The sequence below is a fragment of the Rhinatrema bivittatum genome, chromosome 6 (assembly GCF_901001135.1).
Source record: "Rhinatrema bivittatum chromosome 6, aRhiBiv1.1, whole genome shotgun sequence".
Classification (NCBI taxonomy): domain Eukaryota; kingdom Metazoa; phylum Chordata; class Amphibia; order Gymnophiona; family Rhinatrematidae; genus Rhinatrema; species Rhinatrema bivittatum.
The window spans coordinates 87,057,438-87,073,346 of NC_042620.1; the positions used below are offsets into that span (position 1 = coordinate 87,057,438).

Sequence of the window (15,909 nt, forward strand, 5' to 3'; positions counted from 1 at the left end):
AGCAATTGGTTCAAGAACAAACAAGAGAGGAAGTTATTTTCGATTTAATTCTTAGTGGAATGCAGGATTTGGTGAGAAAGGTAATGGTGGTGGGGCCACTTAGCAATAGTAAGCATTACATGATCTAATTTGAACTAATGACTGGAAGAGGTACAAATATGTAAATCTACAGCTCCAAAACTAAATTTTCAAAAGGGAAACTTAGATAAAATGATGAAAATAGAAAAAACTTAAAAATACAAAATAGAAAAAAACTTAAAAATACAATCTTAGAAGCGCAGTCCAGATGTATTCCATGCATTAAGAAAGGTAGGAGGAAGGCAAAACGATTACCAGCATGGTTAAAAGGTGAGGTGAAAGAAGCTATTTTAGCCTAAAAAACATCCTTCAAACATTAGAAGAAGGATCCAACTGAAGAAAACAGGAAAAAGCATAAGCATTGTCAAGTTAAGTGTAAAACACTGATAAGGCAGGCTAGAGAATTTGAAATGAAGTTGGCCATAAAGGCAAAAACTCATAATAAAAACTTTTTAAAATATATCCAAAGCAAGAAATCTGTGAGGAAGTCTGTTGGACCGTTAGATGACCTAGGGGTTAAAGGGGCTCTTAGGGAAGATAAGGCCACTGCAGAAAGACTAAATGAATTCTTTGCTCCTATGTTTACTAATGAGGATGTTGGGGAGATACCGGTTCCAGAGATGGTTTTCAAGAGTGATGATTCATATGAACTGAAACAAATCACTGTGAACCTGGAAAGTGTAGTAGGCCAGATTGACAAGCTAAAAAGTAGCAAAGCATCTGGACCGGATGGTATTCAACCCAGGGTTCTGAAGGATCTAAAAAATGAAATTTGATTTATATTGTATGTATGTGGTATATGTGTATGATGCTTGGTAATAGTCTGTATGCTTTACATGTTTTTGACATAAAAACAGCAGATACACAAATTGTTTTGTATTTAACTTGATATATGAATTATTGAAGTTAATAAAACATTTTTTTAAGGTATGCCAATAGATGACGTTGAAATTGAATGTATACTTACCCTTACTGTGGTATTGAGGTAACTGAAATCTCCCATTATTACTGCATTGCCAAATTGGTTATCTTCCCTGATCTCTTAGCATTTCATCATCCGTCTGATCATTTTGGCCAGGTGGACAATAGTATACTCCTATCACTATACTCTTACCCAACACACATGGGATTTCTACCCATATAGATTCTAATGAGCATTTAGTCTCTTGTACGATTTTATTCTGTTGGATTCTATACCCTCCCGGACGTAAAGTGCTACACTCCCACTAAGTTGATCCTCCCTATCATTGCAGTATAATTTGTACCCTAATATAGCACTGTCCCATTGGTTATCCTCCTTCCACCAGGTCTCTGAGATGCCAATTATGTTTCATTCTAACTCTCCCATCTTATTTTTTAGACTTCTGGTACTGGCATACAGACATTTCAAAGTGCGTTTTTTATTTGTATTAACAACTTTCTTTTTCAGTTGATATGGATAATTTGGAATTCTTTAGCTCAGGTGATTCTTTACTTATAGGCACATGGGCTACTTTTGTTTTTATTGGAACCTCTCTGTTGGGATGCCTTAACTTTCCTATTTTCATTAGTATCCTTCAAAGATACAGTCCTCTGAAACATGCACTGCTTTCCCAGCAGTGCCGACAGTTAAGACCCCACTTATTCTGGATTTTTTGCAGGATGGGTTGAATAAAGAATTGATCCTTAATTCCTTGAAGGTTCAGGTTACAGCTCTTGCATGTTTGAAGGGCATCCTGATGTGGCCCATTTCTTGAAGGAGGTGAAGCACTTTCGGCCTCCCTTGAGGATGCCAGTTTCCTTGTAGAGTCTGAATTTGGTGCTGGACATTCTGGCAGGCCCTATGTTTCGACCGCTGCGCAGCCTTTCCTTGCGGTTATTGACGTTGAAGACAGTATTGCTGGTGGCTATATATTCTGTGACATTAAAGACAGTATTCCTGGTGGCTATCTGTTCTGTGCATCGCATTTTCAAACTGCAGGCCTTGTCTTGCTGGGAGTCCTTCCTTCAGGTGATTCCAGGAGCATTACAGTTGCATACCGTTCTGTCCTTCTTGTCTAAGGTGGTTTCAAAGTTTCATTTGAATCAGTCTATTTCCTTGCCGTCCCTGGATAAGGTCAGGGATGTGGAGGAGTATCACCACCTGCATTCCTTGGATGTCAAGAGGCTTGTCGTGTGGTATCTGGAGGTTTCTGAACCTTTCCAAAAGACAGATCTCCTGTTTGTCCTTCATGGTGGAAGGAAGCAGGGCGCTCCAGCTTCATGGGCTACAATAGCTCGCTGGATTAAGGAGGTGATCACGGTCATGAGCCATTGCCTACTCAGGTTAGGCTCATTCCACTAGAGCTCAGGCGGTGTCATGGGCGGAGGTTAGTTTGTTGTTTCCTGTCGATATCTGCCAAGCTGTGACGTGGTTCTCCTTACATACCTTTTCCAAATTTTATCATCTGGATGTGCAGGCCCAGGACGATGCGGCCTTTGCATGTGTGGTGTTGACTAGCAGCCTCCTACCCTGTTTGGGAGTAGCTTTGGTACATCATACTGGCCTGAGTCCATCTGTCTGTATGCTAGGAAATGGAGAAATTACTTACCTGATAATTTAATTTTCCTTAATGTAGGCAGATGGACTCAGCTTCCCGTCTTCGGCTGCTGATTGATTGTGTCAGTAGTCTTCCTGTGGGGCTACGGATCCCAAGAGTTTACTGATAAGTGTTCATCTAGTCCCTAGATTGGAGTATCTATGTTCTTAATTGAGATCAGTGTTCATTGATGGTTGAGTACAGTTCTGGTTGGCTGTTTTTAATCAAGTTTTTTGCTAGTCTGTCCACAATTGCTTTTGAAGAGACTACTGACGTGCTGGGGTCACACTGCAGGAGTATATATACTGTGACGTCAGCTTGCTCAGTCTCCACCTGCTGGCAGGGGAGCATAACCCACTGGTCCTGAGTTCATCTGTCTACACTAAGGAAAACAAAATTATCAGGTAAGTAATTTCTCCATTAATTCCCAAATTTCAATACAGAAACAACTCCTGTTCATCTCTTTGAAAGACCATTCATATCACACGTGCATATTCATTGTAGAAATCCTAAAATCCTAACTGATTGTGGTGTCACCAGGACAGGATTGGGAATCCCTGTCCTGCTGGTTCAAAACTGCCTCCCAATGAAGTGACTACTCAAGCTGAAGTAGCATGTCATCTATCCACATAGAAGAGAGATATTTTTAAATTGTTTGATTTTCCTTTTCTTCATCAGTTTTATTGTCCAGATTAGGAATCTTTTGTAGGAACTGGAACAGGGGATAAGTGCTCTCTTCTTTGTTTTAGATTCTCTTTAATACTTCCTATTTATTTATTTAAAAAATGTGTTAGCCGTACACTCCACTGATTGCAGCGGCATACAAAATAACATACAACAATATACAATACACAAATAAACGTTGTGATTACTCAGGGCATGCCCATTCCATTTGTATATCAATCCATGCTATTGTATTTTTTTTTTATGTATTTTATTTATTTATTTATTTATTTATTTAATGTCTTTTTTATACCGATAACCGTTCACACATCGTATCGGTTTACAGTTAAACAGGAACCATTTTTGTTATGTTGTAAGCTGCACTGGAGGAGGGCTGCATATAAATTGGAAGTGTAATGTGATGCACTCGGGGTATTTCTGTGCAACTGCGCAGCACAGTTTGTGCAGAATTCTGCACTTCCCCACACAATTTGTGGTGGGGATCAGGAGGCTGCAGCGGTGGTGCATACTGGTATGATCAGGCTTGGAGAGGAGACTACATTGGGGGTGGTGTTGGCCTGCCCAGGAGCCAGAGAAAAGGCTGTAACAGTGGTATGTGCTGGTGTGCATGCCCCAGAAAGGATGCTGCAGCAGTGGCATGTGCTACCATGTATGGGCCCAGAGAGGGAGGTGACAGTGGCGGTTCATACACTGGGATGTAGGAGGGAGCAGTGGAGGTGGAGCCTGCAAGAGAGCTAGCTAGACAGCCAGCTTCGGAGCTGGGGGCGGAGCAGGGTAGGAGAGAAAGAGGAGAAATTACTTACCTGATAATTTTGTTTTCCTTAGTGTAGACAGATGAACTCAGGACCAGTGGGTTATGCTCCCCTGCCAGCAGGGGAGGGTAATAGGGAGAGCCAGTGATCTTGCTTGGGGACAGATGAACTCAGGACCAGTGGGTTATGCTCCCCTGCCAGCAGGGGAGGGTAATAGGGAGAGCCAGTGATCTTGCTTGGGGAAGATCGGAGAAACTTATGGGGAAGGGATTTGAGCCTAGGTGGGGGGGGGGGGGGGGGCAGAGAGAGCTGTGATGGGGGTCATCTGGAGATGGGCCAGTGAGAGAAAGTTGGGGGGGGTGGGAGTGTAGAGAGAGAAAGGGGGAAAAGAGGGAGGAGCACAAAGAGATGAGTATGGAGTATAGTAAGTCTGAGCTTTGGTAGAGGGGCAGATAGGGAGCAGGGGTCTTGATGGTGGGGAGGGGGTTGAGACACCTGGTAGAGCAAAGTTAAGCTGTGTTGGGGCAGAAAGAAAGCTTGCAAGTGTTGATTAGGGATAAGCCAGAACAGGGAAGGAGGAGATAAGCAGGCAGAGAGAGCTGGGGTCTTGCAAGGGCTGAGTGATAAAGAGAGAACTGGGAGGGTAGAGGTTGAGTCGTGTGGAAAAGAGAAAAAATTGGGAAGGGGGTTTTAAGCTTTGGAGTAGGGGTGAGAGAAGGAAGATGAGGGAGGGAGGGAGGGGAGAGAGATGGGACAGGCTTTGGCCCTGGGGGGACGGGGAAAGAGAAATCAAGCAGGGGGAAAGAGTTCAAGCCAAATTTGGGAGATAGCTGGGAAGGGGGTCAAACCTTATGATAGGGAAATACTTCATAAAAAAAAAAAGTATGCATCTTTGAGTAATGTGTTTTCTATATTGCATTTTAAATTATTACTCGGACAGTGATTATATTGTGCTATTTGACCAAGTTGTCTACTGAATTTTACAGAATTTTTGATTCCCTCTAGGAGTAGAGTTGTCTAATCCATTAATATATGGTTGTAGCTATTGACAAGAAAGAATTACTATGCATAAAATTCTGCATAATTTTGGTTTTCTGAAAGCAGAATATCTGAGAGTTTCTATTTCTGTGGCTGCCATTTTTTAAAAATGTTTTCACTATTAATGATCTACAAACTCTCTGAATATGCTCTGAGCTGAATGCGTGTTATAATGTAAAGCTGCTGGCTGCCCTGGCCCTTTCTAAGGGGCCCTTAGATGGCAGCATTATCCATGTTTATATTGTGCTCAACAAATTCTATTGCAATGTAAAGTTTTAAATCAGTGGACACAATTATTTGCAATAGTGTTAAGAAATAAAGTGCTAGCTTTGTTGTGAAGTTAAGGTTTGCATGAACATTAAACACTTTGGCATAATTCATTATTGTGTAGAAGATAAGAAAGGGCTAAATATGCTGGTGCTTGAAAAGTGTCAATAGCCTTCAAAATAGATCAGTTGCCAAGGGAGCTTCTCATCCCAGTTATGATCAGAGTGAATCTCATGGGTTGGATAAATTGCCTAGAATGAGGAACTACTGGGCGGAGCTGTTACAAGTGAAAATACTGCAGGCTGTTTATAGTTTTCATTTGGTAAGATATACCAGACATTTTGTTGTACTGAAATGAAAAAAAAAAAAGCACTTTTAAGACTGGAGAAGACCTGCTAAACATTGTCTCAGTTAAGACATGTCAAAACCATCTATTTTATTGAAGGAACTTCACTGCAAGCTAATTGTTTTCATTTTCCATCAGCGTTTACATTCCAAAGCGAGCCTGACTGGAGGTTTTCTTTCCGACAGCACACGTCAGCGGCACTGGAAGTGCAGTTCATTGGTTTTCACTGAAGTAGCTGGTTGTTGCACTTGAAGCTTTCCAGATTTGTCTGAGGATATCTACTGCACAAGACATATGACAGCCAGCGTTCTGTCTGGGAAAAAAAATTGATATGCTTAAATCTTTCTCCCTGCAGGTCCAATCAGGAAACCAAAGTATGTAGAAAGTCCCAAAGTGCCTGGAGATACCCTGGCTATGCCTTTGCGAAAAGTATCAGAGCTATCGGAATCAAGTCAGAATGGTAAGAATTGGGTTGCATGCTGTTTTGGTTTTTTTTATATTTTACATGTCTAGCTTTTCATAGAAGTGAGGGAAACTGTGCCCAGCAGGAAGCTTGTTTTTCATAGTAATGTGCTATTGAGTTGAACAGCTGATTTGTAGGAGAGATTTTTGCATAATCGTGTTATAATCTGAAAGCATAATCAAAGCCTAAAATTGGCACTTCTGGTGTTCAAGTTTGCTTTTTCTCTGAAAGTGGTTTGAATTTAATGTGGTTGGTTGTCACCATGTATGTAAAAATATGGTCAATGCAAAATGAAAACTTTTATGGTATATAAAGCATTTTAAAAGAACACACCAAAGGGGAGGACTGAGAGTTCTGGGTGTTGGCAAACAAGTAACATCTACTGCTTTGAATGTAATTGGTATTCTTGAAAAGTCTGAGGTTGCATTAAAATTGAGTAGCCCATAATAAGTTGTTTTAATTGCCTGTTCTATTATGTTTAGAGAAAACCATAACTCTATGGGTAGTATTTAAGGGATTTTTACATGTTTATTGCTAAATTGTCATTGTTTATAGTGCTTTTGGAACTGAAATAACACTGCTAAAAGTAATCTGAAAAGTATAAGTTGATTTAACAAATTTGTGGATTTTCTTGCTCTTAAACTGAAAGGATAAGGAAGCCTGATTTGAAAAATATCCCTTTGCTGACCCTCCTGTCTGCTGCTTCTAAGACTGAATGAGTTTCTTTAAGAATTATGTCTCATCATATTGCTCTTGAGTTTTATCAGCAGTTACTAAAATTCCAAAAAAAATCAAAACTAACTAGAGTATTGATGTCTGCCAGAGCTTAAGATGCAGCAGCTAGTGTGGATACAATATTTTATGTAGAGCGTGGGTCTGATTTATCAAGTGATTATTTTTTTTATATTTTGTGCCTCTGAGAAAACCCTTGGCAAACCTGTGGTGGTATTGGAGCTTTGAAGAAGCAGAAAAAACATTTAAAAGAAATCTTTAAAATTGGTTCCATTAAACATGTTAAGGGTTGTACTTTATTTTTGTTTAATAGCAGAAATGTAGTTTGCCAGATGAAAGCAAAGTTGTTTGTGAGATCAGAAATGTAGCTTTCAAGAAGTTAACTTCTAAAACAACATTTTTGTTGCCTCTAATTACACTTGCTCTGAAGGGTTAGTGAAAGCTCCAGCAAGGACAATATGCTAATTGTGGCTAGATCCATTTAAATATGAGAGAACAATTGTCATGATTTGTATAGCACATACCAGATACACACAGCTTTGTGCAGACACCACTTACTGTATAGTCCGTGCTGCTTGTAGCTTGCAATCTAGTTAAGACGCAGGTGATACAAGTAAAAACAAGTAAGAAGCTTGGAGTTAAGACAGCAAGGGCATAATTGAGAAGATTTAAAGGTGCAAATAAATTGAGAAGGGGTCAACTTCTATTCTCCAACAAACAGGTCTGAATTAGCAGTGACACATGGGGGTGATGCCATCAGATGGCCCCAAAAGGACCCTTTTCTCCTAGCTAATAGAGCTTTTCCTATGTTGAGTATATGGGGAGTTCCCATGCAGACACTGCCTTGTGAGTCCCCCGGTCATTTCTCTTCTGAGCTACTGCATGGATTTATGTACCCTCTTTTCTCACAGGACAAGCAGGATGGTAGTCCTCACATATGGGTGACATCATCAGGATGGAGCCCAATCACGGAACACTTTTGTCATAGTTTCTAGAACTTTGACTGGCACCTGCTGGGCATGCCCAACATGGCACTAACCCTGCATCCAGCAGGGGTCCCCCTTCAGTCTCTTTTTTTTCTACGTAGCAGTAGCCAAGCGGGTTAAGGAGCTCTCTAGAGATTCCTGACAGGAATTTTCTTCACGGAACTTCTTTCAAAATTTTCAAAACATTCTAGCCCATAGGGGTCCCCCTATATATTCTGTTCTCCACAGTCAAAAGGTAAGACTTTACCCTCGTTTGCGGTCGATTCCCATCGAGTTTTCCCTTCAGGGCTTACCGGCCATCGACTGCACCATGGCTAAAATTTTGTCGAAGCCATGGTGTCGGGTTTTCGTCGGTGCCCCAACTGTCCTTGGACAATGTCCATCACAGACCCGCATAAGGTTTGTGTGTTATGTTTGGGGTCCGAACATGATATCCTAACTTGCACCAAATGTGCCCAAGTGACACCGAAGGGCCGTAAGGCCTGCTCAGAGAAGATGGAGTTTCTTTTTCAGGCAAAGCCTCCGATTCCATCGACCGCTTCGACATCGTCTGAGCCGGTGCCATCGACCTCTCGCCAGCAGCGAGACACTGATGCTGCCCGACCGGCACCTACTACTCCGAAGGTGTCGACTTCTTCCTCATCGGCTCCAGAGAAGGACCAAGGAGAACTTTGTGAAAAGCGTCAACACCGTCATCGGAAGGCTCAGTCCGCTGATCCAGGCAAGCCCTCTGCATCGGCGTCAACAGAGCCACCGAAAAAGAAATCCCGTCCAGAGAAGGCCCCATCCTCCTCTGCAATTGGGTCACCGAGGTGTTCCTCACCTTCATTGATGCCGGGAGCCGCGACTCCACTTTCACCGGTGGACCCTCCAGCTATGCCAGTATTGCCTCCTACTCTGGAGCTGGGGTTGCATGCCCCAGGCTTCCGCGAGAAATTGGATCGGATGATCCAAGAGGCCATCGGTAAGGCATTGCAGGTCTTCCAACCTCCATCAGTGCCAACACCGATGCCAGCTCCAGTCACCGACCTGATGCTCGCACCGCTACTTGGCAGACTGGATGCGCTGATCGATGCCCTTCCACTGGTGGAACCGATACCTTTGTCATCGGAAGACGAGGAAACACCGATGCCAGAACCTATCCCCAGACTGTCTGGGATCTTGCCACCGATTCGCCTGTTGATGTCACTGGTTCCATCAGTGCCTATTCAGCCATCATCTTCAATCTGTGCCACCATAGATGCCATCTGTGCCACCATCGATGCCGTCGGTGCCTAGGCCTGATCCTTCAGGAATAGCACCATTACTCCCCTTTGGAGATCCTATGGGAGCCAATGATCAACCTTACGATCCTTGGACCGATGGTTATTCCCAGGATATGGATGATCTACCTTAAGAGCCGTTTCCCCCTGAGGAGAGAAGACATTCTCCCCCAGAGGACCTGTCTTTTATTAATTTTATAAAGGAAATGTCTGAAGCCATACAATTCCAGCTTCAGACAGAAGAGGACTCCAGACACAAAATGCTGGAAGTGCTCCAATTCATAGATGCACCCAAGGAGATCATGTCCATACCTGTTCATGAAGTTCTCCTGGACTTGCTGAAGAGGAATTGGGATCATCCAGGCTCTGTACCACCAGTAAATCGGAAAACATGCCACCTACCTGGTACAGACAGCCCCTAGTTTCCAAAAACCACAGCTGGATCACCATTCTGTGGTTGTGGAGTCAGCCCAGAAAAAAGCACGATGTTCCATTCCTCCAGGGAAAGAACAGAGGTCCCTCGATGCATTTGGCTGTCGTGTTTTCCATGGATCAAAGCTTATTTCTCGCATTGCCTCCTACCAGTTATACGTGACGAAGTATAACAGAGACCTATTCGAGAAGATCCAGGATTTCTCTGAATCTTTACCCGACCAGCTTCAGGGTCAACTTAATGCCCTGGCTCAGAAGGGTCTAGATGCTGGCAAGCACGAGGTCCGCGCTGCCTATGATATTTTTGACACTGCCTCGAGGGTGTCCGCAGCGGGAATTAGTGCACGAAGGTGGGCCTGGCTGAAGTCCTCTGACTTAAGACCAGAGGTACAGGACAGATTGGCTGACCTGTCCTGAGCTGGACACAATCTCTTCAGGGAAAAAATCCAGGAGACTGTAGTACAGCTACACCATGAAACGCTACACCAGCTTTCGTCTGTGCCTTCTGATTTCCTGTCCACCTCTAAAAGGACATTCCAAAGAGACTCTAAGCGGCTGTCCTTCAAGCCACAGAGATATTATCCTCCTGCTACTCAGGTCGCCCCTCCAGACCTTACCAGACAGGTCAGGCCAGACAATCCTGGCCTCAGAAGACTCAGCCAGCCCCTCCATCGGGCCCAGCTGCTGGATTTTGACTCCTTGCTGGAGAGCATAAGCCAACCTCCTCTACCATCTGTACCCGTTGGCGGTCAGTTGTGCCACTTCACCAACATATGGCACACGATCACTTCAGATCAGTGGGTACTTGCTGTACTGACTCAAGGTTACCACCTCAACTTCCTGTCTGTACCAGCAGACTCCCGACCTCTGCCGACGTGGGATCATCAGACCACTCCTCTCTTCTGGAGGAGGAGGTTTCAACCCTCCTGAAATCCCAGGCATTAGAACCAATGCCCCTCTCCCAGCAGGGGCAGGGGTTCTATTCCAGATATTTCCTCATCCCAAAAAAGTCAGGGGGCATTCATCCAATACTGGACCCTCGTGCCTTAAACATATCTACAGAAGGAAAAGTTCAGGATTGTAACCTTGGGCTCTCTACTTCCTCTTCTACAAAGAGGAGATTGGCTTTGCTCTCTAGATCTTCAGGATGCGTATGCACACATCTCGATCATGCCATCTCACCGCAAATTCCTTCAGTTCCTTTTCCAGAGTGGAGCCTCTTCAAGCTTCCTCAGTGCTGAGCTGGGCAGGAGCTCTGAGTCAACGAGACATAATAACATAGTAATGACGGCATATGAAGACCAAATGATCCATCCAGTCTTACCAGCATGCAGCTTATGTTTGTAAATTCCGCTTCATGCAGGTTATCCGCAAGCCTTCAGTTAAGGGTAGTAATGGCTGCTCTGTGCAGGTTAGACTGTTTGCTGCAGGTGGACCCTGATTGTTTCTTTGAAAGCACCAACTGCACTGTTGGCACGGATAAAGAAACAATCGGGATCCACCCCAGCATACATGGCTCTCATTAATGCATCAAGGGTAGCAATAATGTGCTCTTTTGAAGCCCAACAGATGTGTCTATGGCACAGCCAGTAAAATGACTTCATATATATGGTAATCCACCAGGAATTATCATAGATGCAAGCTAAATACTGAACAGGTTGGAAGCTGGATACTTGAAGGGCAGGAAAATATTCATGTTCTAGAACACTTGCCAGGCCATTTTACTGACTGCCCCATAGAGACACTTGTTGGGTTCCAGAAGAGCACCCATAATAACTTCATCAGGCAGGTAGTACATTTATTCACAAGCCATTTTGTCATGCATTGATGGGACATTCAAACATGTGGAAAGCAGGAAAAAAGACTAAGTGAATTTTTGTGAAATCTGCCTTTTAAGCAATTCTCGTATGTAGTGTCTTGCCTTTTCTTGTTCTGTGCTTAAATAAAAGCTAGGAAACATGTGGCTGGTACCTTGTTTGGTTGTTTGGAGAGGCCCCTAGGCGATGAAGTTGTCAGTTTTGCTGAATTGGCAGTGGCTCAGCTTGCATGTCCATAACACACCATACATACAGTACCAGTGACGCTATCACTAAAGATCTGGTTGCTGATGGAGCATTTCTATCGGGAAGCACTTTTTCTATCATTACTCATGCTGGAGATGAGAAAATGATGTTCTAATAGATCCATAGAAGTACTAGGCAATAGCAAAGATACATTTATTGCGGAATCAACAGAGTTGGACTAAGTGAGCCAGCTTGCGCATACATAATCAGTTTCATATATATAAAGCCCCTGATGCAACCCATATCATAGGCAAAACTCGGCCAGAGTCGGGCATTTTGGATTATTGCTTTTTATATTTCTCTACTTGATCTCCTCAATAAATTTTTTTTAAGAACTAAGGTGACCAGTCTACTTTTTTACCTGATTTGTGGCTTTCATAAACAGTCTTCCATTCTGTTTTCTGGGACCATATTAAGGGAGGCAAGCTGACGTTATTATGTTCCAAAGTTTGCACTGGGACTTGCCACCAGGGGTTGTACTAATCCACAAAATTTCAGGCCCCTGAGAGGTGTTGTCAGGCTGCAGCACTTGGACAAAATGGCCATTTTAGGTTGAGCGGAGCATGGTACTCAGAGGTGACTCCATTCAAGTGCCTCTAGCTGTCCAACCAATGGAGATCCAGGTGAAAAATTTAGCACGGTTTTGTTTGAGACCCTAGAGAACATCCGTGCAAATTTTGTTCAATTTGGAGGAGGTTAAGTGTGGATCCCTGGTCCACTTTATATGGAATGATCCCAATATGGAATTAACTCAGCTTGTGAAGTCACCATTTGAACCATTGGAGTCCATTTCTTTGAAGTTCCATACCTGGAAACTATTTCTAGTTGCAGTTACATTGGCTAGAAGGATCAGTGAACTTCAGGCATAGGTTCATTACTCACCGTACCTTCACTTGTTTCACAACACAGTAGTTCTTCATACTCACCCAAACTTTCTGCCAAAAGTGGCTTTGGCTTGTCATCTGAATCAGGCCATTGTGTTATCTATGTTTTTGCACAATGTCCAACTAAGTAGCAGACTGTTTCACACATTGCTATGCTTTGACTGGTCTTCAGATCACAGACTCTGTGAAAGCTCACCAAGTGAGAGCTGTTGCTACCTCAGTGGCTCATCTATGAGTCATGCCTATTGAAGACATTTGCAAAGCTGCAATTTGGTTGTTAGGTCATACCTTCACATCCCATGACTGTCTGGACAGTCTCTCAAGAAGTGTCAAATTTGGGCAAGCACTTTTGCGGTCTGTTCACTCTGAGCCCACTCTCTATGGTTGAGTCTGGGTCGCTTTATGTCCTTTGCTGCAACCCTCAGCTTGGAACTCCCCATATGTTATGGCTAATTTGGTCCTGCTTGTTGACGAAGAATGAAAGTTTTCTTACTGTAAATGAGATTCTCTGTAGGCATCAGGATGAATTAGCCATGCTTAATACCCACCCACCTCCCTAGAGAGTTGACTACCAAGCAAAAACTAAGCTCTCCAATCATCTGGGGGACAGTGTCTGCGTGGGAACTCCCATGCATGCTTAGTAAAGCAACAGCCTGCTGTCTATGAAGAACCCTGTTTACTGTACACAAATTTACTACTGAGTATAATCAAATATAACACTTGGGGGGTCTGGATATGTTTAAAATAACTCTTATTTCTCTTCACATATTTCTCCCTCTTCCCAGCTTTACCCTTTCCCTCCCTCTCTTTCCCTTCTCCCCTACTTCCCCCTTCTCCTTGATAGAAGATAGAGAATTTTGTAATCCAGGTGATATCTATGATCTTTTGGGGTTAATTATGCTTTTGCAAGTAGAAGTGCTTGGCAGCTGACAGGAAGATAGAAGTAATTATAACAGAAATAATGACTTTGTATTTCAGATGAAAATAGGAAGAGACTTCAAATGAAATTTTTGTACCAGTCTTGAGTAAATTGTCAGCAACACCATTTTTGTGCAAATGGCTAAAAACTATTTAAAAGCATTTCGAGGCATTCATTTAGCAAAACTTCTGAATGTCTCTTTATTATTTGTCCATAAATATTTATTTATAATGTGAATTCAGAATTTATGTAGGTTCTATTTCATTAAAATCCATAAAATGCATTAACTGGATCTCTGATATCCATTAGGAATGACAGATTGCTTTTGTGCTGAAGATTTGAGGTATTGGAGTTCTTGCCATGTTAAATGGGAATTTACAAATCAGAAATCTGAACAAGCTTGCCCAGTATAAGAATACTTCAAAATACTCTGAAATGCTAAAGTTTCATCAGCAGTTGTGACTGCGATGCAGGACCCAGTCCAGAAAAATATTTGATAGTGTTAAATTCAATTTTAAACATTTTGAGCATGATTTTGAATGCCATCTGTATCCTGTTTATTCAGCCAGGCCTTAAATGTGATGGACACAGGTTTCAAGCAGACAGACTAGACTAACCTTTAATTCTATTCTCCCTCTTCCTTTCCTCTCTATTGTAGACTGGTATTTCAGTTTACTGTTTAACAAAGGAAACATACTTATGCAATAAAAATGCTATGTGAGTGTAGCTTCATATTACAAAGTAATATATATATTTTTAATAAGCCAATGGCATCTCAGTGATTCATTTACTACAGTTTTGTGATGGAGTATAACATTTTTGCATTTTTAAAAGCCTTTTACCTGCATGACCATGTAAAGAGAAAAAGATAACGTGCAAAAGTACGCATTGGCATTACTGACAGCAGTGTGACAGAAACCCAGTGAAGACTATAAAAACTGGTTTGGCCATTAAATTTTATTAATAAATGGACTCAGTCCCTGAGGTTGAGAGGTTCTGTGGTTAAAATTTAGTGGCCACTGCTAATATTATCTGTCAGACTATGTATATGAAATTGTAATTTGCTTCTGTGAATGAATCCAAAATGGCATCAGGTGAGAATGTTGAGTGAGAGTATTCCGGCGACCTTCGTTTTCATTACCTTGTTTTCCTCTTAAATCATGGTAAAGATAAGCGGCAGGCTTTGAGGGAATCCCCCTGCCCCTCTGTCGAACCATGTTTCCCGTAAGTCAAGTATTCCAGAGTTGCTTCTTGCATCAACACCCACGGGACTAATCTTTGATGCCCCCTAGTTCTATTGATTTCTTTCCAACGGAAAAGGTTTGTTGTTTGTGCATCATTAAAACCTTTCAGGTATCTGAAGGTCTGTATCATATCCCCCCTGCACCTCCTCTCTTTCAGGGTATACATATTTAAGATCTTCAGTCTCTCCTCAATTCAATTGATGGAGACCCCCCATCATTTTTGTTTCCCTTCTCTGAACCGCCTCCATCCTGTCTCTGTCCCTTTTGAGATATGGTCTCCAGAACTGAACACAATAGTCCAGGCAAGGCCTCAACAATGACTTGTACAAGGGGATTTATCACCTCCCTTTTTCTTACTGGTTATTCCTCCCTCTATGCAGCCCAGCATTCTTCTGGCTTTAGCCATCACCTTTTTACATCACTTTGCCATCTTCAGATCACTATCCACTATCATGTTGCGGCAATGAAGACACATCAGGCAGGATTCATGGCAAAAAGGGCTGAACACTCCCGTGGGTCCCCTTTTATTGTACATACATCCATGGCATACAGATGTGCCATCACATCATTGGCTCTCTTAGCCATAGCATACAGATGTGTCATTAGACCATTGGCTCAGGAGGTGCGTACAGATCATTTCATTGGCTGCTGAAGCCTATACCATATTTGTGTCTGTCTTCTGCCTGCAGCTGATTACGTGGCAGCCAGGTATCCTCTCCTTAGGCAGTGGGGGTTAATTATAAGCTAAAGCTTTAAGATGTGCTAGTCTTGCTGCACTCAATGCAAAGGTCAGAGATAAGGAAGTGAAGGTTTATTGAAATCACTGAGTCAGCATGGTTTGCCAGCCACTGCCTCAGCTGATTCCCTACACTATCACCCGAAGGTCTCTCTCTTGCTTTGTGCACAACAGCCCTTCTTCCCCCACTACATACAGCTCTTTTGAATTACCACACCCCAGATGCATGACTCTGCACTTCTTGGCATTGAATCCCAGCTGTCATATCTTTGACCACTGTTCAAGCCTCCTTAAATCGCATCTCATTCTCTCTACGCCTTCCGGCAAGTGCACTATGTTCCAGATCTTAGTATCATCCTCAAATAGACAAACTTTACTTCCAATCCCTTCCTCAGTGTCGCTCACAAAGATATTGGACCGGTCCCAACACAGATCCTTGCGGCACTGCGCTTAACACCATTATCT

General features: G+C 42.7%; 1 protein-coding gene across 5 annotated transcripts in view; it reads left to right on the plus strand.

Moving 5' to 3' along the window:
- TANC1 (tetratricopeptide repeat, ankyrin repeat and coiled-coil containing 1) overlaps positions 1–15,909 on the plus strand; it is a 408,770-nt gene that overhangs the window by 181,921 nt on the left and 210,940 nt on the right. For all 5 annotated transcript variants that reach the window (XM_029605548.1, XM_029605546.1, XM_029605545.1 and 2 more), the window contains one exon: positions 6,079–6,183. In XM_029605548.1, coding sequence (XP_029461408.1) covers positions 6,079–6,183 — 105 coding nt within the window. The remainder of the gene's footprint in view (positions 1–6,078; positions 6,184–15,909) is intronic.